Source organism: Dysidea avara, chromosome 9 (genome assembly GCF_963678975.1).
Source record: "Dysidea avara chromosome 9, odDysAvar1.4, whole genome shotgun sequence".
In the NCBI taxonomy this organism is placed as follows: Eukaryota; Metazoa; Porifera; class Demospongiae; order Dictyoceratida; family Dysideidae; genus Dysidea; species Dysidea avara.
Genome location: NC_089280.1, coordinates 27,987,050 through 28,013,838, shown reverse-complemented (window position 1 = coordinate 28,013,838; position 26,789 = coordinate 27,987,050). Strand labels below are relative to the sequence as shown.

General features: G+C 38.1%; 1 protein-coding gene across 1 annotated transcript; it reads right to left on the bottom strand.

The window, feature by feature from the left end:
• Nucleotides 1–1,278: 1,278 nt before the first annotated feature.
• LOC136266018 (NACHT, LRR and PYD domains-containing protein 5-like) lies at nucleotides 1,279–26,133 on the bottom strand. The gene is made up of 4 exons (XM_066060973.1): nucleotides 25,867–26,133; nucleotides 7,647–10,377; nucleotides 1,910–2,094; nucleotides 1,279–1,854 (listed from the first exon to the last, which is right to left on the bottom strand). The coding sequence occupies exons 1-4, from the start codon at nucleotides 26,037–26,039 to the stop codon at nucleotides 1,758–1,760; spliced, it is 3,186 nt and encodes a 1,061-aa protein (XP_065917045.1). The 5' UTR covers nucleotides 26,040–26,133; the 3' UTR covers nucleotides 1,279–1,757.
• Nucleotides 26,134–26,789: the final 656 nt, after the last annotated feature.

The following is a 26,789-nucleotide window of genomic DNA, read 5'->3' as shown; positions in this document are numbered from 1 at the left end:
TCCTTTTTTCACAGTTGTCTAGACATCAATTAGCTAACCTTTAATGTACAAACTATACCTAGTAGACTACACAACAATGCACAAATTCCAGCGAATCACTTTAGAAAGACCTGAGCCTATTATGCTTTTGAAATTGCCTATTATGCTTTGAGCAATGCTCCAAGATTTCCCTGTTATGTTCCAACTACGCTCAGTTGTGTGCCAAAATAATTATGCTGTTGAAAAATTGTATATTGATTGCTCTATTAGAGTATTTGATACAACTGTGAATGTTTTATTAGGATATTCAAAAATGTGGTGACATCAATCTTTAGCTACTCTTCCCTTCACATGTATATACAACTAGCTGATTTTTGTGTTTGCTTTTATTATTAGAATATTCTAATCTGCAAGAAGTATAGCCTTTACCTTATGCTAATTCTGTTTTGTAGCTCAGTAGCTAATATTTGAACATTAAACGACTTAATTTCAGCCAAAATTATCACCAAAATCATTCTCAAAAGGCCAACTTTTCAAAATTTCCTTAATAGAGCTTATAGACCATATTTATCAGCTCAGTAGCATCCATGTTTCCAGTACAGAATTTTCATAAACATTTACAAAACGGCTACCAAATTCAATCTCAGAAAGTTGATATTTCAAATTTCCTTGGGAAGCAGATATTATTATGCATATCTCATACCTATACTAGCTAATTCTGTTTTCTAGCTCAGTAGCTATACTATTAGCATTCATACTTCCAGTGTTGAACTATCAGCAAAATTCAGTCAAAATTGCCACCAAACTCAATATCGGAACATTAATTTTCCTCTGGAAAGCTCATGCTTCACACACCATGGAGTCACTTCTGCCAGTTGGTGTCACCTCCTGTGACCACCCCACCTCCACTGTGAATAAATACTAACACAGTTATGGTGCATGGGTAGGAATTAGATGCAGTCTGTTGTTATGTAATGTCTGGAATTTGAAAAATGCTCTACATTTATAAGCATGATGGAAACATTCTTACTGTACCTGTGCAGAAATCAAGGAACGTTTAATACACCTGTAGTCCAGCTATTCACTTCAGTGTGGCACAGTGTATGCACAACTCCAAAATCCACCAGTTTAGATAAGTTAATGTAAAATACAGTAATGATACCACCACAAAAGCAGGCATGATGTCCAAACAGTACTGTTTTAAGGCAGTAAGGTCAGCTGTACAGGATCATTCCCTACCAATTCCCTTGCACTAATTGTGAACAACATACTCCCTTATAGCTACCACAGGGTAAGTTCAAACACACAAGTGCCATCATTAAATTATTAAATCTAGAAAAACAGTTAGCTCTAATAGCTACAATCTAAAATTTGTACTCCTTGTCACAAATCTTCTTGTAGACTTCTTCAGTTAGAGGAATGTATGTCTTACTGGCTGGGTCCAGGAAGTAGAGAGGATCACTAATATGTTTGACATCAAATGATTCTTCTCTCAGATGTCGCTTGATAATATTTTCAGTTGCTGTATACTCCAGTTTCTCGACAACACGTAAACATTTGAAAATAATACATTTAGCTACAATTTGGCTACAACAAAAAAAAATTAAAACTAAGAAATAATGTCTGTGTGTTTTAGGCACTGCATGGTTATCATCTAAATATATTATAAATATGTAGCTATCAAAAATGAATATTTCATAACCTATAACAAAAGGCTAGCAGCTGTAATCATTTATGCACTAAGTGTTTTGTTGTCAGTAACAATTATATAGATCTCCTTAAAGTTTCTGATAGACTCCAAGGAGAGCATTACACTTTGAGCATGAGTGAGATACATCCTTGGTCTGGTTGATACACAGAACACAGGGCACAAGCCTGTAATGTGAAAGTTGCATTCTTACTTAGCGTATAATTAATGAAAATCACTTACGGCCACAAAAAAGTCAACAGCAATATCAAAATCAACACCCATGTAAAGGAGCCAATCTTGTGAGCAACTTTAGTGTCCATTTTTTCGTTACATTCAGGGCATGCAATTCTTATGGGATATGCACCAAAGAAAATTCTTTGTCTTTCTCCAAACGGCTGAATGTCTCCGGAGATACTTCGTGGCAACTGATAAAAAAATAGAATAAAACAAACATAATTCCATGATCACATGATCACACACATTAATCATATAATTATATAATTCATGCACAAAGATACGTTTATTAATTATATCACATAATGGGGTTATATAGCAATATTTCTATTTCAGCATTCATGCAGGTACATTTGCTAAATACATTTTCATGAATTTTGTCATTGTTATAAAAATGTTATCGTGTGATACACACTGCAGCTACAAGGTCTACAAGCCTTGTATTAGACACTCTAAGAAGATACATTAGCTGAGTAAAGTTACACATCAAATGATTTGGATCCAACACATACAACAAAGAATCAAAGGTGCAGATTTCTCAAAGTGTCAGTTTTTTTATTTCTGTTTTTCAGCTGCTATTGTAGCTAAAAATAGCATGCAGTCTCAAGGATGTACCAAGGGTAGTGGAAATACTGTATGAGGGAATAATGAATATTTTAAGTTACTATTAAAACACTAAATGCTTTTATTTGTGGCAAAATTACATAGATCTAGTTGATGATTTATAGTGGTGGTTAGTTTATTTGAGTACTGGTCAGTGCTGGCCACTAACAACCATTCTAGGATCTGGCCACTAACAACCACTCTAGGATCTGGCCACATCCATGACATTGACTTGGGTGTAAAATAGGGTTGTGTGATAATGAAAAAAACTATATGTATCTCGATAAGTATTGATAATCAAAATCATTTATCACAATATGTGTAACAAAAAAAATGCAACCAGGTCTGGCAAAACCGGTCTTATTGCCCATCAAAGTGAAGCTGAGATTTGGCTGTAAACACTTAAACTACTGATGTCCACACTCAAAGTAGAGCTATCGGCTTTTAAAAGCTGCTTTTCCCAAAGCCTGTGGCAGTCCATGCAGGTGGTTTGAGGTCTTCATAGAGCTCTGGTTAAAGTTTGGACGGTGAGAACAAGCTGGATGTCTCTGTGGAGTTGGCTAAGAGGCTGTGCCATACATTCCTCTAGTTTTAGCTACTTTTGAACCACTGGGGGCTTGTAACTCAGCCTGATGCTCCCTTATGGCTTTCTCTTGAATTTTGAAATAAACCCAGAGCCCTCCCCACCACCCTGATTGGAGCTTGCTTGATACTTCCACCACCATGAAAAACCCTATTTAAAATAGCAGGAAGGAATTAGTGTATATTGCGTGCAAATTGGTGGGCGAGACTTAAGCCATTGGTGAGCTATACTCATTCATAAAGTTTAAACCACCACTACTTGAAATGTACAAATAGGTGATAAGATCCTTTTGCAGACTGGATCACAAATTCAGAATTTTCAACATGAGTAGAGATTAAAGTAATACAAAGTACAAAAACAAGTGAGATTTACCACCTGAAGCCATGCTAGAACACATGCTTGAAATAATTGAGATTAGCTATCTACCACCTGAAGCCATGCTAGAACAAACATAATCCCTACTTTAGTTGGCGAGATTCTGTATGCAATGGCATGAAGTAGGGATTATGTGTGTTCTAGCATGGCTTCAAGTGGTAGATAATTTCACTTGTTTCAGCACTTTTTATTACTTTGATCTCTACTCATGTTGAAAATTTCAATTTTTCGTTACATATGTACAACAAAAATTACTATAACCACTAATTCCCCTCAATTTTTACATTGAATCAAGGAAATGGATGACCCTCAAGACAAGTCTACCAACCATAGCAATCCATTTGTGGCTGAAGAAAAATGTTCTTACACCCAATCTCATATTAGTATGGCTGGCAACAGCAAGGAAGAAAACTACAGCAAACTGCTGGGAGTTTTGGGATCAGGCATCAGATGAACTTCTTGTGGACCTTTCTGAACTGTCGGGTTATGTGAATCACCTTCCATTAACTAAACAATCCATGCTCAAAGTAAGCGCTAGCCTAATATTTGACCTGTTGGGTTTGGTTAGCCCATCCGTAATTAGATTGAAGTTTACAGTATGTTTGGATCTTTGTGGACTAACAATGTGAAGTGGGATGGTCCACCCCAAGAGGTAGATACACCCTGACTGAATGGAAGTCACTGATTGCTGAATTAAGCTGTCTTCAGAAACTCAAGGTACCACGATGCTATTTCAAGGGTTCTCTTCTAGCAAATTTCATTTGAACTACATGGGTTTAGTGATGCCTCAGCACAACCATATGGAGCTGTAATTTATTTTAGAACTGTTTTCGAGGATGGAAGTATCTCATCAACCATAGTGGCATCGAAAACTCGTGTTGCTCCAATGAAGATACAGACTATTTTCAGGCTTGAACTACTGGCTGCATTGATACTAACTTGATTGGTCAGCACACTTGAGGATTCACTCAAATTCTCACCTACAATGACAACACTATTGTAGTGATTCAACGGTTGTTCTATACTGGATTCACAATCATAAGCCATGGAGACAATATGTCAGTCACAAGGTCAATGAAATCAGGCAATACTCTGCTAATGAGGATTTGAGACATTGCCCAGGCTCACTCAACCCTGCAGATATGGCCTTTCAAGGATTGAATGGAAACGAACTAAGCAATAATCAAGCTTGGTGGAAAGGGCCAGAGTTTTTGTGTTCCCCGGGGCCAAAGTCAGAGTGGCCATATGCAATTAATGATTTCAGTGTCAGTGAGGAGGCTTGTACAGAACTCGTTAGAGATGCACCTGTGGCCTCCCAGACCTTTGCTGTTCAAACAACTCCTTACAAGCTTCTAGAGAATATTGACTGCCAACACTTTAGTAGTTTATACAAATTGTTGAAGACTACGGTCTATATGATTCACTTTGTTAAGCGTCTTATGAAGAACAGGAGCAGTTCCAATTCTCTTCTGATGTGTTGAAATGAGGTCAAAAATGTTCTTCACCTATGTACTACTGAAGAGGTAAATGAAGCTGAGGTGTACTGGATCAAGGCAATTCAGGATGAGTCCTTTCGTACAGAAATTAAGTATCTGTCCAGTGATAAGACCGTTGGCGGTCCAATTTACGTTAAACAGTGTGGCTTGTTCCTTGATCAAGGCATTTTGAAGTGCTGTGGAAGGCTGAACAACTCCACATTGTCTCTAGGCAGCAAGAATCCGATTTCTCTGCCTCACGATCATCTATTTGTTGAATTACTTATTCTACAGTATCATCAGAATCAGAAATCTAAATACAGTGGAGTTAATGACGTTCTTACTCTACTCTGTGAGAATTACTGGATACTCAGGGGTAAACATACAGTGACAATATCTCGTGAAGATGTTTGTCATGTGTTTGAAATGTGAAGGATTGCCATTTTATGTGGCTGAACTGACAGCAGGGTGAGTGTCTAACAATCCACCTTTTACACACTTTGGAATTGACTTTGCTGGTCTATTTAATGCTCACACTGAGAGCTTTAACATGGTGACAAAGGTGTACATCTGTTTATTTACATGTGACACAACCAGGGCAATACATTTGTAGCTCACTGATTTACTGTCAGCTGATTCATTTCTACCGGCCTTTAGACAGTTTGTTGGAACAAGGTTGCCATCAACTATATAATCTGACAATGCCAAGACGTTTAAGGCGGAGAAAATGATCCACTTGCCAGAGGTTACAAGATATCTTACTAGTAATCAAATCACTTTGCTTTGAAGTTCATAGTTGAACGGGCACCACGGTGGGGTGGTATCTGGGAACGTATGGTATGTTCAGTAAAATGTTGTCTCAGGAAGTGCTAGATGAACCATAATAAGTTGAGCACCTTATTGATAGAAGTTAAAGCAGTCTTGAATTCTAGATCACTCACCTACTTCTTTGGTGATTCTGAAGGGGTCAGTTGTACTCTATCGCCATCCCACTTGATACATGTGTTTATGGACAAACAGTTGCTAATATTCCTAATATTGGAAGGTATTCAGCACTAATGAATCTTTGATTAGAATTAAGGGTAAAATATCATCGTACTCTACTTAGCAAATTCACTAGACAGCAAGTTTTGCTGAATCTTCATGAAGCACACTCTATGTTTAACAAGTCTTCTGAGAAATAAGCTAAATTAGAAAATGTTGTAGTGCTGTATGATGATTTCACCAAGCAAGCATTTTGGAAACTGGATATTATTACTGAGCTAGCTACTAATGGGAAGAGATGATGCAAGTACAGCAGCAATAGTAAAAACTGTGAACTCAGATAAGCCTCACGTGCTCCATTGCAGCATTAAACATTTAATTCCAATCGAGTTGAATGTTAATGACAAAGGAGCATATGAAGAGGAAGACACACAGCAAGATGAGCCTGGAGAAGCTGTTGCTGTTGGACAGGAATCAATACCCCAAGCTCAAACCTTACACTGCAAAGCTGCAGCAATAATAGGAGAAACCCAACAAAGACCTTACAGCAGCAATTAACGCTATTGTATAATTTAGGAATTTTGTGGATGTTCCATGTATATGGTTAAGAAATTTTGTAATTTGGTTCACTCAAGGTGAACCAACTGCTGGAGTGACGAACTATTTAGGAATTTCTATGAGTCATAAAACATTTTGCTTGCATGCGATCTCACACAAAATAAAATGGTGGTGAACACGTGTCTCCGCAAGAGTAGAATTCTGTATTATTCTAAGTCAAATCTGAAATTTTATAAAAGGCATAACATTAGAGATTTGATGGTTTGATGAGGCAAAATACAACATTTAACATGCAAACTAGTTTTATGTAGTCTGGCACAGCCACTGCTCAACAAGACGGTTGCACCTGCAGACTACTCCATGTACAGAATGAATCTGTTAATGAAAAGGAAGCTACGCAAAGCTATTCAAAAATACTGTAATTATCTTAAAGGTAACTAAATAGCAACACTGAGTAATTTTATAGCATTCTTATTAATGCACATCATACAAAAACTATTGTAACAAAATTACTGCTGGCCTTTAAAGGATTTAAGACTCTACCATTTAACAATGTATTTCTGTTACTACCACTACATTACGCTCCACTCATGCTTCTCTAACAGCTTCCTATACAAAGTATACCCCTAGACAGAAATACTGCAGACACGATGCGTAAATGTGATGATAGGTGTCCTTATATGATTTCATGTTTTGAATACACCTGTATCTCTCACTGTAGCCCAGCTGATCACCTACCGGGTTACATTTGAAAGTAGCGCGGTTGGTTTATTTCAAGACACACTGACAGAAATCAACTATGGGTGTCAGTTTGCTGTAGCTTTGGTGATGGCATGCAGAATTAAGCTTATTAAGAGGAACCTGTTTAGGAGACTTTTGTATAAATTTTGCTTATTCTCTGTGTATTCGTGCATGCATAACTAGAAAACCTATATGAATTGTATTGCATGTACTGTACATGTAGCAATAAAGGTTCACAAAAGCATGCAGTTTTTTGTTATTTTGAAGCAAAACAAAAATCTCAAAAAAAATTACAACCACATTAAAATGGATGCAAAAATTGTACTAACTGTTGTGCAAAGAAGCTATTATGCCAAGCAACATATCACAATGATAGAACACAAGTCTCACATATAAGAAGGTAAGTACACATAACCATACCTACCTTTTGATTTTGCATGAAAGGTAGTTTGGAAAAAATTTTCTGACATATGTCACGATGCTTGAAGACATCCAGAAGAGTAAGACTTAGCTTTTCCACCCCTCTCTCTTGTCTGTTATAGTTAACGATTTGCAATTGTTCTTGAACTATCTCTGATGTGTGAAAAACACTGTCCATAAATATCATATTAACTGTATTATTGTGATTTCGTATTTCTTTTAACAAAAATGCAATGTCATTTTCATTTAACTTAGACATATTATCTGCCAAGCCAATCCATGATAATGTTTTGTTCTTCTTCAACATGTGAGAAATAATTTTTATTCCATTACCAGTAACATTACAACCAGTTAGGTGAAGCTTTTTTAAAGTGGTGTTGCCTGCTAATGCTTTTTCAAGTTCTAGTACAAACTCATCATTGACAGACGTACAAAATGACAGTATAAGCCATTGAAGGTTAATTTGAGGTTGAAGCAGTTTCAGGGAGCCATCTACTTGGTTGTGGCTGCTGTTAATATCAAGGACATATATGCTTCCTTTAGGGTTGATTTTACATGCAACACATTCACCACATTTGTTGCTGGGTGCTTTTTCACAAACTAAATACTTAAGCAAATTGTCTGCCTGGGAGGAATCCAACATTTTACACTGAACAATCCACTTCTTTCCACTGTGTGCAATGCAGTAAGATAGTGCAGATAATATTTGAGGTGTTGCAGCAGAATCCGGAACAGAAAACCAGCATGTATCTCCATAAAACAGGTAACTGTCACAGATGTTTCTACAAAGTTCAGGATTTTGTGCCTCCATAACTGCTGCTATTAATGTACACTGGAATTCTCCTGAAATGTAATGAGACACCCCAGAAGAATAATGTATTCCTCCATAATGTCTTTCAATTGCTTTGCACATACATGTACCTCGAAATTTATAGCTAAGAAATACTTTACTTGCAAAACTCAACACGAACACGTTAACTATCTTGTAGCCTAACAATTTAATCCTAAGCACATGATTTGCTGAAAGGATATCTTTAAAAGATGCATTTATAAATTTTGTTAATCCTGCATAGAATATCCAAACCATTTCCAATTCATTCTGGTTGAAAATACTTTGTAGCTGTTTTAGCTGAAATGATTTAGGTTGACAAGATAAATACCAAGCAGCCAAGAGCTCTTGAAGAGTGCGATGAATAAATTCATATGTTTTGCTATAAGACTCAAAGTGTCTGTGATTGGTTACTTGCAATAACCCCATCCCATCAAAACCATCTAGGTTCTCATCACTTGAACTAAAACAATATTGTCTTATCTTTGCTTCATCGAAAGTTAAGGTTACATTATTTTGTAAACAGTAATATGCCATTTTACTCAGCCTTAGTAGCATTTCATCAACTTCTTCAGGCAAGTCATTTAGAGTGTTAATGGATGAACTACCATGCGAATTCCTAGCTTGGTGTCGTCTTAACTGAATTAAAACTAATTTTTTATAAATATCTGTAAATGTATTTGGTAATTGCCCATTACTTTTGTCAAAAATGTAAAGCACAATGCACAGGTTAATGGGAACAAACACAAAGTACTTTAGAAGCAGACGATTCAATTCAGAATGAAACTGCTGCTCTAGTTCACTACTGTTACTATATTTTTGAAAATAACGTGCTATGTTTTGCTTCACTTGTTCATCTGTAAACCCAAGGATTTCAATCCTACGTTCAATATGTGCATATTCCAGGCTTCTAATGGCAGAAGGACGGCTTGTTATTAAAACTACTGCCTTAGGCAAAACATCACCGGATATGAGACATGTGAATAAACTGTCATGTTGTCTACGTTCTGGCAGTTCATCCCATCCCTCTAAAATAATCAAAACATCTTTGCCATTGCTGTCATATATTTTATTAATAATCATTTTTGCTGAACTACCTCGGTACAATTCAACCAGTTCATCAAACGATTCTGCACTAGCAACTCTTCCATCTCTCAATTGCAAAAACATAACATACTTAAATTCTTGTAACAGCTTTCCTTTGGCCCAGTTTGCACATATTTGTTTTGCTAAAAATGTCTTTCCACTTCCAGGATAACCTTGTATCAAAATTACTCTGCTATTCTCAGCCACTATATCTGAATAAGAATCGAGGAACTGTCTAGAATAGCCGCTGTCTTGTTTGCGCAATAAACTGTAGTAGTCAAAGAAAGTGGAGCCTTCTTTGTGATTCTTTTCACTGATTTCAATGAGAGCAATGTTGATGCAGTCTGATACTGGAAGACTAAGATCAATGTGAGAAGTTCCTGTGAAAGAAGAGTTGGTGTATCGCTCGTGTAGAAAATGTTTAAAGCTGTCCAAACAATAACATGGATGTTTGTCACTTAGACCCACAACTTTGGCAACTAAATTATCCTGGTTTGTTTCTTCAAGACACGTCAAGAAGGTTCTAAAAGAATCCAATTCCTTATCTTTTAATATTTCTATAATTTGTTTGGCTTTGTTGCAACTTGTTGACAGTATTGTTTCGTCGTGTTTTGTAAAGAACTTCTTCTTTTTTAAACATGCAAGTAGCTTGCTATAATCACAACCTTTAACAATATTTTCCTCACTCATAAGAACTTTGTAGACTAACTTCATATTATTGGTTATCTCGTGAAACCTGATGTCTAAATTCAGAACTCCTAACAATTCATTGAGCTGCTTAATATTTTGTACTCCCTGCCATAAAGCATCTATTAAACATCTGTGGGAGCATTTACAAATTACAATAATGTGCATTCAGAAATCTATTGTATTTTCATAAGTACTTCTATACCAAGTAATCCCATACAATTGGTAACTTATTTACAAAAGAATATACAACACAAGGAAAATTGCATGTACACTGCATTCCATGCATTGGAATTCATTATAGCACAAATATAAATAACAAGTGGAACAAAAAATTGGAGTTTTCAGTATGAGTATGGATGACTATAATAAAAAGCGCTGAAACAAGAAAACGAATACACAGCTGAGTGCATACAATTTAATCCACATACTTGCGTGCAGCTATATAATGTGATAGGCTAAAGTAGGATTAAAAAGTACGCACTCAGTTGTGCATTTATTTTCTTGTTTCAGAATTTTTGTTATTGTGATCCCTACTTACCGTATTTCCTCAAATTGTGCCACAGGGGTACTATTATTTTTTTATCCAAAAATAAGGATAAAACCCTTTGAATAGTGCTACAGTGCAGTATTATTTGAGAGTGCGCTACTATTTTTTAAAACCTGCCTAGTACTATAGCTATCCTGTAACACTAAAGCTTTATAAACAAGTTGCTGCTTACTTCAATACTTGCCAGACCTTGTTCTCACTCAATTCATCATGACATGGTTAGTTAATAATGCCATGCCGAGTTCCACACCTCGTGTTACACGGCCAGTTTACTAATTAATATCAGGAATTTTGGCTATGTGACAGCCTTTTAAGTCTACCTGGACAGTGCCTAACTTGAATCGAGATGGAGATGAATGCTTAAGGTATTAGAACACTAACAATAAGTATTTTCAAAAGTATAGTGCGGTACTATTTGAGGGTGCGGCACAATTAAAATTATTGATGAAAACAAGGATAAAATCCCTCAAACAGTACCGCAGTGTAATCCTATTCAAGGGTGCGGCACAATTTGAGGAAATACAGCATACTGAAAACTCCAAATCTTTTGTTCCACTTGTTTGTTTACTTTTTATATACCTACACATTAAACTAAAGGCTATAGCATGCCAGTGGAGATTTATTACACAATAAAGAGCCTTACAAGTTATGCAACATGTAGACTCCTGAAGCCAAGTGAATGCAGTACAAAGATCTGCAACCAGGTTCTACCTGAGTTTGAGAGGTTAAAACAAGTGGTGGAATTGTGCTAGAACAAGAATTTCATTCTACTAGATCAATAAGGACAGAGGTTAGGAAGAATAGTTAAGAGTTCCAGTGGAGTTGATGAAAGGAGGCAGAAGAAAACTAAATTAACTAACAACCCTTATATTTTTATTGTTGAAATATTTCTAACATATATAACAGCAATGATATTACAAAATTCTATGCATATATAGTAGTTCTTCTAAAAGTGACTGCTCTCTTAGAGTATATCGGTCTTTTGGGCAAGCTACGGGTAATGACGCATGCTTGTGTCTATTGGTATTAAATGCACCACCCGTCCTGTTCCTTCCACCTAGAAAGCATTATGGCTTGTATAGTGATAGTTCCAAACTTGGTATCAAAGATCCGTACACACTATATAGGCGGGATTGGATGATTACTGATTTGTGGATACTTTACGCAATGGTATGAAACGAGACGAAGACAATGATACCGCAAGCACAAATGACTGTTCCACTACAGACAAAAGTAGAAACTGCTATATTTTAAAGTAATTTAACTTAACAAAATTTTGGGTATTGATTTTGATATTTGTGACTGAATTTGACAAAACAAGTCTTCGACGCACAAAGCCTTGTTATGAGATATGGCGATTTTAAGGAATCATTGTGTAATAACTTCCCAGTGCCTACAGCTGTGCAAACAAAATTTGCACCAATTGTTCATCTGTTCACTAGCTATCACTGAGTGGGTGTATACATTTCTGATACCCAAAATTTGCCCTATTTTGAGCAGCTTTCTTCGAGCGGGTAATAATATCACAGGTGATAGTAATAGGGTGGGAGGGTGGGGTGGACGGTGGTCTTAATATACGGGTATAAAATGAAGTAAGAAGACGATTGGAATCCAGAGGCCAAGTTTGGGCTCTCCATGGCCCTCCATGGCCCTCAAATTACTCCAAATTGACTGAGAAAACTATTGGCGAGCTCTCTGTGAAGTCCCAGCTCACTACACACCATTATCACAAAGCCATGGCCATTTAATGGTGCCAATCTCACACTCGTGGCTTTGACAGGGTCGGAAGAAAGCTGCTACAGGAACCAGACTTGTCAGTGCTGAAGGAAGTACAGTGTGAAATATGATAGTGTATTAGACCAGCAATCCATTTCTGGTAAAATCGTAAGTTTGATTTTGTGTGTGTGGAAGCCTTTTTATGTGAAATCCGGTCACATTTAATATTATGAGAGGCATCACGTGAGATCACGTGATCTAATAATGATACAGATTGCTTGTTTGGCTGCCTCTTGCTATTCCCTGTGTTCCATGGGTTGGTATTAAAGTGTGGCCATGTTTTCAAGCGTCAATTGGTAAGTTACACTTTATATGGGCTATAATGCATTCATGTGTGACTGAATTTGACAAAACAAGACTTCGACGCACAAAGCTTTGTTATGAGATATGGCGATTTTAAGGAATCATTGTGTAATAACTTCCCAGTGCCTACAGCTGTGCAAACAACATTTGCACCAATTGTTCATCTGTTCACTAGCTATCACCGAGTGGGTGTATACATTTCTGATACCCAAAATTTGCCCTGTTTTGAGCAGCTTTCTTCGAGTGGGTAATAATATCACAGGTGATAGTAATAGGGCGGGAGGGTGGGGGTGGACGGTGGTCTTAATATACGGGTATAAAATGAAGTAAGAAGATGATTGGAATACAGAGGCCAAGTTTGGGCTCTCCATGGCCCTCAAATTACTCCAAATTGACTGAGAACACTATTGGCGAGCTCTCTGTGAAGTCCCAGCTCACTACACACCATTATCACAAAGCCATGGCCATTTAATGGTGCCAATCTCACACTCGTGGCTTTGACAGGGTCGGAAGAAAGCTGCTACAGAAACCAGACTTGTCAGTGCTGAAGGAAGTACAGTGTGAAATATGATAGTGTATTAGACCAGCAATCCATTTCTGGTAAAATCGTAAGTTTGATTTTGTGTGTGTGGAAGCCTTGTTATGTGAAATCCGGTCACATTTACTCGTTAATGTTGCTTGTCAGTTTAACCCAGTCAGAAGGGCTTACCCTGTTGTGAGTGGGTTGCCACCATCAACAGATGGTGGTTGTTTTGGTAGGTGTGCAGGGTTCCATGAATTCTCCTATTAATTCTCAAATAGGCAACAGTTAAATGCTATTCCTGCAACAGTTAAATGCTACTGCTATAATACATTTGTTCGCCCCATTCTAGAATATGCCAGTACAGTGTGGTCCCCATACCATGAACATAACATCTATAAATTAGAAATGGTACAGAGAAGAGCAGCAAGGTTTGTGATGAATAACTATAATAGAACAGCTAGTGTGACAGAAATGTTGAACAGTTTACAATGGCAGACACTGGAGAAGCGAAGAAATAATTTGAGAGCCTCACTAATGTATAAAATAATTAATGACATGGTAGATATTAATGTGCACCAACAGTTTAGACCAAGCAACACCACAACTAGAGGTCACCATCAAAGATTTCTGCAGTTGCCAACAAGGGTAGATGCTTATATGAACTCCTTCTTTCCTTTTACAATAAAATTATGGAACCAACTAGATGATCATATTATCCAAGCTCCATCTCTTGATTTATTTAACAATTATATAAATTTGTAAATAAGTAGCTAACTACATATGTACGAATATACTCATGATTGAGTTTGTACATTAACAAATATATATATATATAGGCCCCTTTTCAACAATTTTACATGATGTATACAGCATGTTTTACTAAAAAGGCTTGGAGGTAGGAATGCTTGGGGATTCTAACATTCTCTGAAGCCACAAGAATTTCCGCATGCCACAACTTTCCTAATAGAAACCCTGCACTGTCACACCCTGAGCTAGCCTCAAGATGGAAAAGACAAGGGAAAAAAAGGGGGGGGGGGGTGGATTTACTAAGCTCCCTGCTGGGACTGTCTGTGGTACATGCTTCACCTCCCCACACCCCCGTTAATATATATATATATATTTTTGGGCAATACATTACATTAAATCCCACCCAACAATCCCTTTGTGATATTAGATAGTTGGTAGAGGGAAGTGGTGTGGGTGGGACAAGATTCACTATGCCACGTAGCACCATGTGTTCTAACACCTCTCCACGTGCCTTTTTCTTGTAACGCATGCACAATGTTATTCTCCAATTATTGCCAACCCTTCTCACGTGTGTGCCTTCCCAATCTTCCCTCCAGTCATGGTGGAGCTTCGGGTTAGTCACTATCATAATATACTCATGCATGCTCGACTGCAACATTAACCTAGTTAAACTAGTTAAACTACATTTAATGTTGCTTGTCAGTTTAACCCGGTCAGCAGGGCTTACCCTGTTGTGAGCGGGTAGCCACCATCAACAGATGGTGGTTGTTTTGGTAGGTGTGCAGGGTTCCATGGATTCTCTTATTAATTCTCAAATAGGCCCCTTTTCAACAATTTTACATGATGTATACAGCATGTTTTACTACAAAGGCTTGGAGGTAGGAATGCTTGGGAATTCTAACATTCTCTGAAGCCACAAGAATTTCCACATGCCAAAGAAAGGCAGTTAAGCCATAGGAACCGTAAAGCCTCTGGGATATTCCCTGCACACCCACCGCAAAGAAAATCCTCAAATCAAAATGATTTCCAGGTTGGTGTAAATGTTTGCCGTATCAAACTGAACCATGTTGAACCGCTTGTATCAAACTGAACTATGTTGAACCGCTCTGGAGTGGACCTGCTAGGGATGGTTTGATCTAGTTCTACATACCCAATATAAACAGTTATGACCTTGCAATTCAACTTAGTTCTAATAAACAAAATATACCGGGGTCAGGTTATGCTCCCCTGCTAAAGCTAGACCATCTGAGATTGGTTGTGAGAGCAATTTAAGTTGTTAAATTCTATCAAAGTATTGTATTAAAAATTTGCTTGACTGCATGTTGTACCAGGGTGAGTGTTCTATATTAAGGTGACTACTCCACTAGAGTATATCGATCTTGCTTGACCAGTTTCTGAAAAGTAAACCTCAGTAGCTATCCACTTAGAGCTGAACCTGGATGGATATGTACACTATAAGTTGAACTAAACAGCATACAACTCCTGTTAGATGTATGCTTTCAATGCATCTAAAGGTCCAACATAACTCCCAGTTCAGTGACTTCAGATACAAACACCTGGTGAGGCAGCTGCCTCACCTGTCTACACTGTAGCTATGCCTCAGCAGGAAGTAGTTGAACACAATTAATATGTAACTGATATTGGATCAACTATAGGTACAGCTGGAAGGTGGATTCATTGTCTGTACGTACTGGCTAGCTCTATAAATGATTCAAAGAATCTGCTCAAAGGGTGGTATAAGGAGGTTTGTACTATGCATTATGCTGACTGCAAGATGAATGAAGCTATAGGTTGTCATTAGAGAATAAGTGGACTTGAAGCATTGAGCCATTGTGATTAAAAATAGAGACTGGTGTTCGGTTATATAGTCTGTGTGAGGAATATTAAACATCAGTGCTGCCCAGCATTATAGCATCTCTCAAGTAGGAGACACTAAACCATTCATGTAGAGTACTGCACAGCTGCCTGGAATGTGTGTGTGTGTGTCTGTCCCATTTATCCCTCGGAATCTGCAGTCACGGATGAGGTAGTGGAGCTGGCAGCCAGGTGGCTGGTGGACTTAAAAAAAGAACGAATGCAGGTTACTATGGAAGATGTGGTCAGCTGTGCTATTATTGTACCACTGCTAAGTGTCTATAGGCTACACCAATCTCAAAATTGGTAAAAACAAAGAACCACAGGCTGCATTACAAGTACATGGCAACTTTATAGTGTCTATTCACAGCAGTGACAACTCTGGAATGGTCAAACTCAAATCGTACCTGACTTCTTCCACAAAGCTCAAACAATTGGATTTTTCTTTTTTTAAATTACTATGATGTTATATTTGACCCCATGTAGTGGTAGATTCCTTTTTTTGTTTGTTTGTTTTTTTGTTTTGCCTGCCAAAAACACACCACAACTCTGGCACCTCTGTTTGATCAGATGATTGAGAGTCCGGGCACTGTTGACCAAACGAATGTAGACTCAACCCATTCCAATCAGCTAAGGTTTGCCACCAGCACAAATCAGAGTGAAACTTTATCATTTAGAAGTATATTTAATGTTGGCTGTTGTTGTATACATGCAGCACATGAATGATTTGGCACAACCAACAACCTCTACGACTTGCTTTCCCACATAATCTGTGCTACATCCTAGCCATAATATATAAGTACAATTTGATGCCCCCGGAATGCCTTAATAGTTGCAGATTAGAATAATTATATACAAGTTGTGCTGCCCATTAGAGCTGCTCTAGACAGTCCAAGGTTAGAAGTTTGATAGAATATTGAGTTTGAGGGCATGACAAACATATACCTAAACATATTTGATATGAGGTGATATATATATTTTAAATTCAAAAATGTCAGCAAAGTACCATAGCCAAGTTAACTATCCCTTTAATGGGTCGAGGTGGTGTGTGGGAAAAAAGCAGCAATCTAGTGGAAGCAACAGTCGTAAACAATTTATCCATAGTGTGTTTCCAAGACCAGATATTTCATACCCAGAAGGCTGGATTTTTATTTTTTTTTGGTTGAGCTTGTTTACAGGTTGCGAGATAGATGGTAAAACATTGGGGTCATTTGAGTGATCAAACTCACTGGCTGTTGTTTGGAATGGCTATAAGCTGCTGGCCTCATCCCAGTTGCAACATGCTCGGTTTTGTCTTTGTCAATTTTCCCTCTTATACTCTCTTAATTAGCTTGGCTGGCACTGGTCATAGTCTCCGTTGTATCCTTGGTTAGAACAATGTCTACAGGGTCAGGATCCTTGAAATGGCCGACAGGTTAGAGAATTGGTTATTAGGTACCTCACATAAGCTTTTCCTAACCAAATATCATCATGTGATTGGGCAACCTGTGCCATGCCATTTAAAAACATTTATTTTCTTAATTTACTTTAAGTGTAGCAAATCGCAAAAAATATTGTCTGTATTGTCACCTTAGTAACACACAAATACATTTATGTTATTATGAATATATACCGTATTTCTATAAATATAAGCTGCGAGAATTTTTCACAAGTTAAATTTTTGTGTTAAAAAATTTTTCACCTGTGTCCTCAAGCGACGGAAATTTTTTAACAATGAATTACGTAACTTTATTAATTCTATATGGCCTTTTTCGAGGAAGCAGAATGACAAGCAGCAAAACTGAATTGTGGCATCTCCATTCCATGGAGGCTGCATCCCAGATTCAGAAGTTGTCTGTCACAAGTCAAGCAATGGACTGGAGTGAAATGACTGTAGCTAGAAGCTCATTTCATCAACTTGCATATTTGTGCATATATACTCCATTTAATGTATCCTGTAGTAGTTGTCTATCACGGAATCAGATGGCATCATTACCAATGTGCAGCGAAATAGACCACACAGCTCCCTTCTCTCCTAGGATGAGGGAGGCCTTTGTTTTTAAAAGACCGCAGCAACCTCGATCCAGGTGGCCAGAAAGCAGTTAACCGAATTCATTCAACTTCTCAAATATTACGTTAGTAAAATTTTTTTGCGTAATTAATTTTCGTCGGATGCTAGCTTCGACGAAATATTTTTAACGGTTTATAAATATAGAAATACGGTACATGTATAAGAATGACTATCTCCACTGCATACATAACTACCAACATGTGCAATTGTATCTACACACATGCATGCGTATATATTAGGGCCCAAACGAACTTAAGTGAATTCGAAGGTTCGTTCAAACGAACGAACATTCGAATTAGGTTGAACAGTTTGACTTATAGCTACTAATTAGATAGTGATACAGTTAAGCTATTCATCTTGCTGTGTCCCATAATGATGTGAGGGAGGCCAGACATATGGTATTTGGCATTTAATTAAGTTATGTGTTGATGGTTTAGTGGTGGTCACAGGTCATGCCTCTATGAGGTTTTAAGGTTTCTATGTGGTGCCAGTCACTTGTCTCAACTGTATAGCAGTAGTGAAATGTATTTAAAACCTAGCATTTTTACTTGTGGTATTCAATTTCAAGTTTTCTCAGTAAAACTGTTGAGTCAGTACAACTGCATGTGTGTGTGCAAACTTTTGAGACATGCATTTAACATTTAATATGCTGTGATTTATAATTTGTAAACAGGAACCAGCTCCATTTAAAAATTCGAAAGATTCGTAAACTTTAGTTGATGAATGTTCGAACCCTGACAATCCAAGTTCGTTTGGGCCCTAGTATATATACACGCTGCTTATACATATACATACACACATATAATAAATATATATATATCAAGACACACGGTAGTGTGTCGTGCAGCCCAAGAAGCCGGCGCGCCACACCGTGAGTATATTGACAGGAAGAAAGAAAACGTGATTTTCACACTTTTGTATCTTGGTGATCCCTTATCGGATTGGAACCAAATTTGTACAGAGTTGCCCGCCAGCCAGGGGAGTCTACATTCCAAATTTGAAGGAAATCGCTCCAGCCATTTCCGAGATACAAGCTGCCAAAGTTTCGATTTTTTTCTTCGTTTTTTTTTCTTCTTCGTCTTTTCGCACACTTGCAAAAATTGCTATAAAATGCAAACTCGTACTCCGATCGCCTTGAAATGTGGCACACACAGAAAGGGAGTCCAAAGGCGCATCCTAGCAACAAATTTGATGCAAACCCGATGGATGGTTCAGGAGTTATGACCGATTATTCGCGTAAAACAAGATCGATTTGTTGTCACGCCTACAGGGTAAACCGCTCCATAGAATGAGTTGAAAATTGCTATGTAGATGGAGTAACCATCGTAGGAGTGCCTTTTGGTGGTTTGAAAGGAATCGAGATAAGACCACGGAGATATGACACAAAACCCAACTTGTGTCACAATTACGCGATCGATTTTTATGAATAAAAAAGCATTAATTTTTTACGCCTACTAGGCACACCGCTTAGAGCAATGAGCTGAAAATTGGTGTATAGCTGGAATAATCATCACAGAAAGTCCTTGCAATAGTATAGAAGAGTTGGATTACAAACCACTGAGTTATGATTCGAACATTTTCAGCAGAGAATGAGTGAAATTTTACAAGGCTTTAAAGGAGTAGTTTACTTGGTGGACGACATTTTAGTGTATGGCTCAAATCAAGAAGAACACGATGTCCACCTTATGGCAGCTCTTCAATGTATCAAGCAAGCTGGGCTAACACTGAGCAAAGACAAGTGTGAATTCAACAAGTCAGAAATTAAATTCCTTGGCCAACTGGTTGATCACTCAGGGGTACATCCTAATCCTGACAAAATACGTGCTATCAGAGACATGAAAGCACCAACTAACATTCGTGAGCTACAACAGTTTTTAGGTATGATCAATCAATTGAGCAAATTTTCACCCTTCTTAGTAGATCAAACAAAACCATTGAGAGATTTACTGAGCTCCAAGAACCAGTGGATGTGGGGTGATAATCAAGCCAAAGCTTTTACTGACATCAAGAATGCTCTAGGATCCAGCCAAGTTTTGGGCCTATACAATCCTAGCAATCCAACTATTGTGTCAGCTGATGCCTCCTCATTTGGATTGGGGGCAGTCTTACAACAGCAACAGCCAAATGGCAACTTGTGTCCTATTGCTTTCATTTCTAGATCTCTCACTGACACAGAGAAGAGATATGCCCAGATAAAAAAAAAAGAGGCACTAGCTGTGACATGGGCGTGTGAGAGATTCCAAGACTACTTAATCGGACTTACCTTTCAAATAGAAACTGATCACAAACCATTAGTCCCTTTACTTTTAGCTAAGAATCTTGATGAGCTACCACTTCGAGTACAATGTTTCCGTCTTAGAATGATGAGATTCAACTATTCCATTTCACATGTACCAGGAAAGTACCTGTACACTGAAGACGCACTATCTCATGCTCCAGTTTCTACTCCAAACAGTGCAGATGACAGTTTTCAAAAAGAAGTTGATTCCTAGTTATTAACAACCTACCAGCCACAGACACAAGACTAAAACAAATACAATCTCAACAAGAAGATCCTATCTGTATCCAACTGAAAAACTACTGCTTATAAGGTTGGCCAGAGAAAGCTTCAGTGAAAGGTCCTTACAAGATTTACCATGCTGTATCAAGTGAACTAAGTGTCAACAAAGGTCTTTTACTTAGAGGAAACAGACTTGTAATCCCTTCCAATCTCAGACCAAACATTCTGGACAAGCTTCATGTCGGACATCAGGGTATTACCAAGTGTCGTAGAAGGGCAGCTCAATCAGTATGGTGGCCAGGCATTTACAAAGACATCGAACAAATGATTTCTAAGTGTCCAACATGTTGCCAACACAAACTACAACATCCAGAGCCTTTACTACCATCAACTTTACCAGAACATCCTTGGCAAAAAGTTGCCACAGATCTATTTGAATGGAACAGTTCTTCTTACCTCCTAGTGGTGGATTATTATTCACGTTACATTGAACTAGCCAAACTTACTTCAACAACATCAAATGCAGTGATCAAACATCTTAAGTAAATTTTTTCCAGACATGGTCTGCCTCAAGTAGTTGTATCACAAAATGGTCCTCAATACTCTTCAGCAGTTTTCACAGAGTTTGCTAAGCAATGTGATTTTACTCATATCACAAGCAGCCCTCAATTTCCTCAAGCAAATGGAGCTGCAGAATGTGCTGTGCGCACAGTGAAAACTCTTCTGAGTAAGAGCAACAATCCATACACAGCTATGCTAGCTTACCATTCTACACCACTTGAAGATGGCTATAGTCCAGCCCAAGGGTAGACAACTTCGTACTCTGGTACCTACCACACAGCAACAATTGAAGCCAAAACTCCCTAATGGCCAAGATTTGAGAAAGAAAGAAACCCAGATCAAACAAAGGCAGAAGCAAAACTTTGACTTGAGACACAAGGCTTCTGATCTCAAGCCTCTTAAAGAGGGAGATGAAGTATGGCTTCCAGACAGAAAAGAGAAAGAAACTATTGTAAAACCTCAAGGCACTAGATCATACATGGTACAATCGGAAAACCATAGTATGTATCGTAGAAACAGAAAAATGATACTACCAATGCCATCTCAGAAAAAGAGTAATGTAGAAACACCAAAGGCTAATAGCAACAAGAATGACAATAGTAAAAACAAGAACAATATGACCACTGTTAGTTTTCAATCAGAATCCACCCAACCAGAGCAAGAACAAGTTCAATCTGAACAAGTTCCAGAACCAGTCACAGTGAAACAGACCAGAAGTGGTCGCATTTACAAACCACCAGATCGTCTTGTCGAAACTGATGACTAAACTGAACTCTTTATTGTTGTGTTGTGTTTATATCCCAGAAGGGGAGATGTAGTATATGGTAGTTCTGTAGTGGTTTTATAAGTATCGTAGTTATGTAGTAATAGCATTAGGCATGTAATTGTACGGCTTTTGGTTAGTATAAATACTGTGTACTTTGTAGTTATAAACACTCTCCATATTGTGTTGTACATGCAGTTGTTATCACTTGTTAATATTTATTAGTGTGTCATTAATATAGCTAAGTATATAGCTAATACATATTCCACTGCAACAGCTGACCCAGAACTCTTGCCTACGATATCAGGGTTACACAATGGGTTGTACTCCAAGATGGTGTAATGTTGCTATGGTAGCAGATATATATATATATATACACAGGATCTATACAGGGATAGGACAAGCTCGACATCAGATTATGCAATTTCAAAAGTAGCACAAAACTCTTGAAGAAAGTTATCATTTCCAGTTTTATATTACGTGTAGAGTAGTTATATTATGTGGTGTTTACCAGCGTCTATTTGTCGGAAAGTTGCAGTGTTACATGCCACCTTCACGGTAATATAAGTCTTGTTTTTCAGTAATGGAACCCTTTTATCTCATGAGAATCACACCATTGTGGAGTACAAATGAAGTAGATATAATCTACACACCTATTAATCCCTGGTGATCCTTTCCATCAATACTTTTTACAGAAATCAATGCGTTTATGATTATGTGAAATGTTCTCGAAAATTAAGTATACTGGTTTTTGTTGTGCTACTTAATTAATATTGTGCTACGAGACAGCTTGGGTTGAATATTCACTTATATTGACATACTTACTGTGTAGTTCTTCACAAGCCTTACCTACAAAGGTAACACCCAATTAACTATACTTTTCTAGCCCTTCACCAACTGAAAGTCAAATTTGCAAAACTATGAGGAGTGCCTAACTGAAATCTACGCATTATATTGAGTCAGTGCACAGAGCTTCCAATCTCATGTTATTAGTTTAGTGTCTACACCATAACAAGTCAAGACTAGCACAACACAAGGGGTAGTCACTACCTGTTGACGGGGGAGGGGAGGACAAGCCCATGTGCACAGGCAATGGAATGTGTACATGTCTTTAAAGACATATAGTACAAACTAGTGGCATTGCATTAAACTGAGACAATTTCGAATGGCTTGTGCCATGTGTTGGAGCAGTTCAATGCCTTCTCTAAAGCTTTAGTGATCATCAGGCATGAAGTCACATAGTCTGTGTACCTGTTTCGGGTATTTCTAAGCGTCATCTCAACAAATACTGCAATTACATTGAAGCTATATAAGTGATTCTAGGATGGCCGAGTGCACTAGACACAAATATTTTGTTTAACTTACAGCTGCTTGGTAATATGTGCCATTCTATCCCAATGAAGCCATACATCTAAGTAAACAACTGGGTAGTTAAACCCCAGTGAATGGTAGTTAAACCCAAGTACATATATGGAAATTACACATTCAGTTAAAAGACGTGCAATCAAAGCAAATTGAAGCCATACACACTATAAAACTACATGTTCAGCAAAAATTGAAGCCATACCATTACATAAACTACATATTCAGCAAAGAATTAAGTCATACACAACTGACATGTTTATGAACACATTGTTTATGAACTTGACTACTTCAGAGTGTGGGATAGAAGCTAGTTAAACCCCACCTGCACTCGTAGGATATCTAGTTATCAACACTTCGGCTTCCTCGGTTGGTTGATATTCTACTTGTGGTGGGGTTTAACTATAACATAACACCTTATAAAACAAGTTGATGCTGTGCTACATCTAAAAAACCAGGCTTGCAGGTTAAATAGAAGCCATTAAATTAATTACAGTAATGCTAAACAAAATGTGTAATTCATTAATTACTGATTACGTATTTATTTTGGTACTAAGGAACGACTTACTGGAAACAAAGTTAAACATACAAGTACGTGAAGAGAAGTATCTTCTTGAGTGATTTATAATTTGTCTAGTGTGTTTTCAAACTAGGCCAAATTTCCTAGGCTGCTCTTCATTTTCAAATACGTATGAGCTGGACACGCCCTTTCTGAACTCAAAGCACTACACTATTCTAGTAGTCTAGGAGGCCAGCAGTGTAGTTTCGCCATTGTCAAATGCCCATAGAGAAAGCATTCACAGGGTTTTCAGAAAGCTGCCACACCAAATTTGAAAACCGGCATGACCTGCCCTATAGCAAAACTTACTCTACAAGACTATATAGTCTTCATTTCTCACACATACCATTTGCTCACGTGGGTGCAAACAAACACACATAGACACACGCATGCACGCACACACGAGGGGTCACCAACTGCTTCGAAATCTCGTACACCTCCAGTAAAATCCTGCCTGAAATACGAAATCTTATGTTGTTATCGTGATTCTGATTCTATACTCGTTCTGGTACCGTAGCTTACACTCAACTGCTCCTGCACAAAAGTAAGAATGAAATCCGATGTTCCGCTCCGCATTTGTATAATCAAGTTGTGAAAGCCGCACAAAACCAGGAGCTGTGGGAAAAAAGCCGCACAAACCAGGAGAGAATGAAATCCGATGTTCCGCTCCGTTTCGGATTTATATTAAGCGAGTTGTGGAAGCCAAACAAAACCAGGAGCTGTGGGAAAGAAGCCAAAGAAAACCAGGAGAATCCATGCAGATTGCTCCTGCACAAACGTAAGAATGAAATCCGATGTTCCGCTCCGTCTCGGATTTGTATTAAGCAAGTTGTGGAAGCCAAACAAAACCAGGAGCTGTGAGAAAGAAGCCATACAAAACCAGGAGAGAATCAAATTAAGAATGAAATCCGATATTCCGCTCCGTTTCGGATTTGTACTAAGCGAGCTGTGGAAGCCAAACAAAACCAGGAGCTGCACTGTTAAAAATGAAGTAACAGTGTGTGGGAAAGAAGCCATACAAAACCAGGAGAGAATCAAATTGAGAATGAAATCTGATGTTCCTCTCCGTTTCAGATTTGCATTAAGCGAGTTGTGGAAGCCAAACAAAACCAGGAGTTGTGGGAAAGAAGCCAACAAACCAGGAGAGAATCCATGCAAAGTCCGACGTTCCGCTCTGTTTCGGATTTATATTAAGCGAGTTGTGGAAGCCAGACAAAACCAGGAGCTGTGGGAAAAAAGCCAAACAAAACCAGGGGAATCCATGTAAACTGCTCCTGCACAAAAGTGAGAATGAAATCCGATGTTCTGCTCTGCTTCGGATTTACTTAGCAAACTGCAAACTTAGCAACATAAACTTAGCAAAACTTCATAAACTTAGCAACACACCAACTACAAAAGCAACTTAAGCATACACTGAGATGCTCTTGGTTTTGTGGGGTTTCACACCAGATAGAGCTTTGCTCCTGGTTTTGAGGGGTTTCGCACGGGATTTCCCCTGAATGATTGGCTGGTTTATAGGGCTTTAGCTGCGAGATGCTCCTGGTTTTGTAAGATTTCATTTAATAGTTATGCCAAGGCTTTACTGCTGGTTTTATATGGCTTCGCAGTTCCTCTCAATTTCGTGAGGCTTTGCTCTTACATGCCTGCTGAACTTCTGTTTCTTTCTCCCACTATTTTTTGGTGATTTCAGAACTTATCACTCTACACCAACCTGTAATTTAAAATCAGATTTTGCAGCTCTCGTTCGATTTTGCGAAATCTTGTGAAATCTTGAGAAATTTGTTCAAGATTTTGAAATCCGTACCCCTTGTTCGTGAGTTGGTGACCCCTAGCGCACACACACCACTACAGTAAACCAGGCGTACACCCCAAGCCGGCCTTTGGTATAGCAAATAATGTCTGACACAACTGCCTAATTGATCACTTTCGGAACAAGAGAAGTGCCGGCGCACGAAATAGAGCTTCCAATCAGCATAGCATCTATATGGTTACAGTGAGTCAGTGACCAATAAATAGTAAATATTATGAGAAAATGGTCCTGCTACACTTAAGTGAGTGAATGCGAACTGTTTACCTATTTTTATCCAGAGTTTCGGGTAAATTTGTAATTTGTTTGCAATTGTCCTTTTTTATCAACCTGCATTCGCACAGTTCAGTGAGAATGAGATCGTGGTCATACGTTACTTCGCCGATCTTTCCATAGAACTTCATAAAAGTAATCTCCAACAGTTCTAGTCCTTCCATCATGTAAGCAAACAACTCCAACTTTAGCGACCCAAAGTAAGGATACCGGGGAAGCAAGCAAAAAACGCGAATAGTCCCAACAAACAATCTCCGCAATACTACCCGTAGTTTCTCGTTTATACATGCTGATGTAAGCATGAAGAGTTTACCGGGAAAACTTGCGGTAAGACTTATGGCACCGGTTTACAACCGTGGGCACCCCCCCCCCGCGCGTATTATTAGCGATTTTCAACCAATCAATTTTTCACACATATTTTTGCTACTTAAATTACACACCTTCAATAAATGTTTCACAAGCTGCCGTTCCAGTTAATGGTAGTCAGTGCTTCGTACTTCGTAATGCACTTTACTGGATTAAAATCCATTTGGTATTTATTTATTATTATTAAACCAGGCGCGCCTGGTTTACTGAAATTGTTTCGTAAAAGTGTGTATGTGTACCTATCCACCTATCTTTGTTTGCCTGTACGCACCCACGTGAGCAAAATCGTTTAATAATGGTAAAAGCAGCTTTACTATTATTATTATTATTATTATCATCAATTTTACCACGAGGGAAGGCATACACAAAAGGCAAAGCCTGTACAAGATGTCAGCCCAAAATATAACATTACAAAAAGAACAAAGAAACAAAGAAATTTACAAAACTACACTAAATACAAAATACACAGAAACAAACAAAAGCAACATCAATTAACACACACATAACAGTATAAAGAATGCTGGAAAGATTTGGGGTTGGAGTCATTGAGA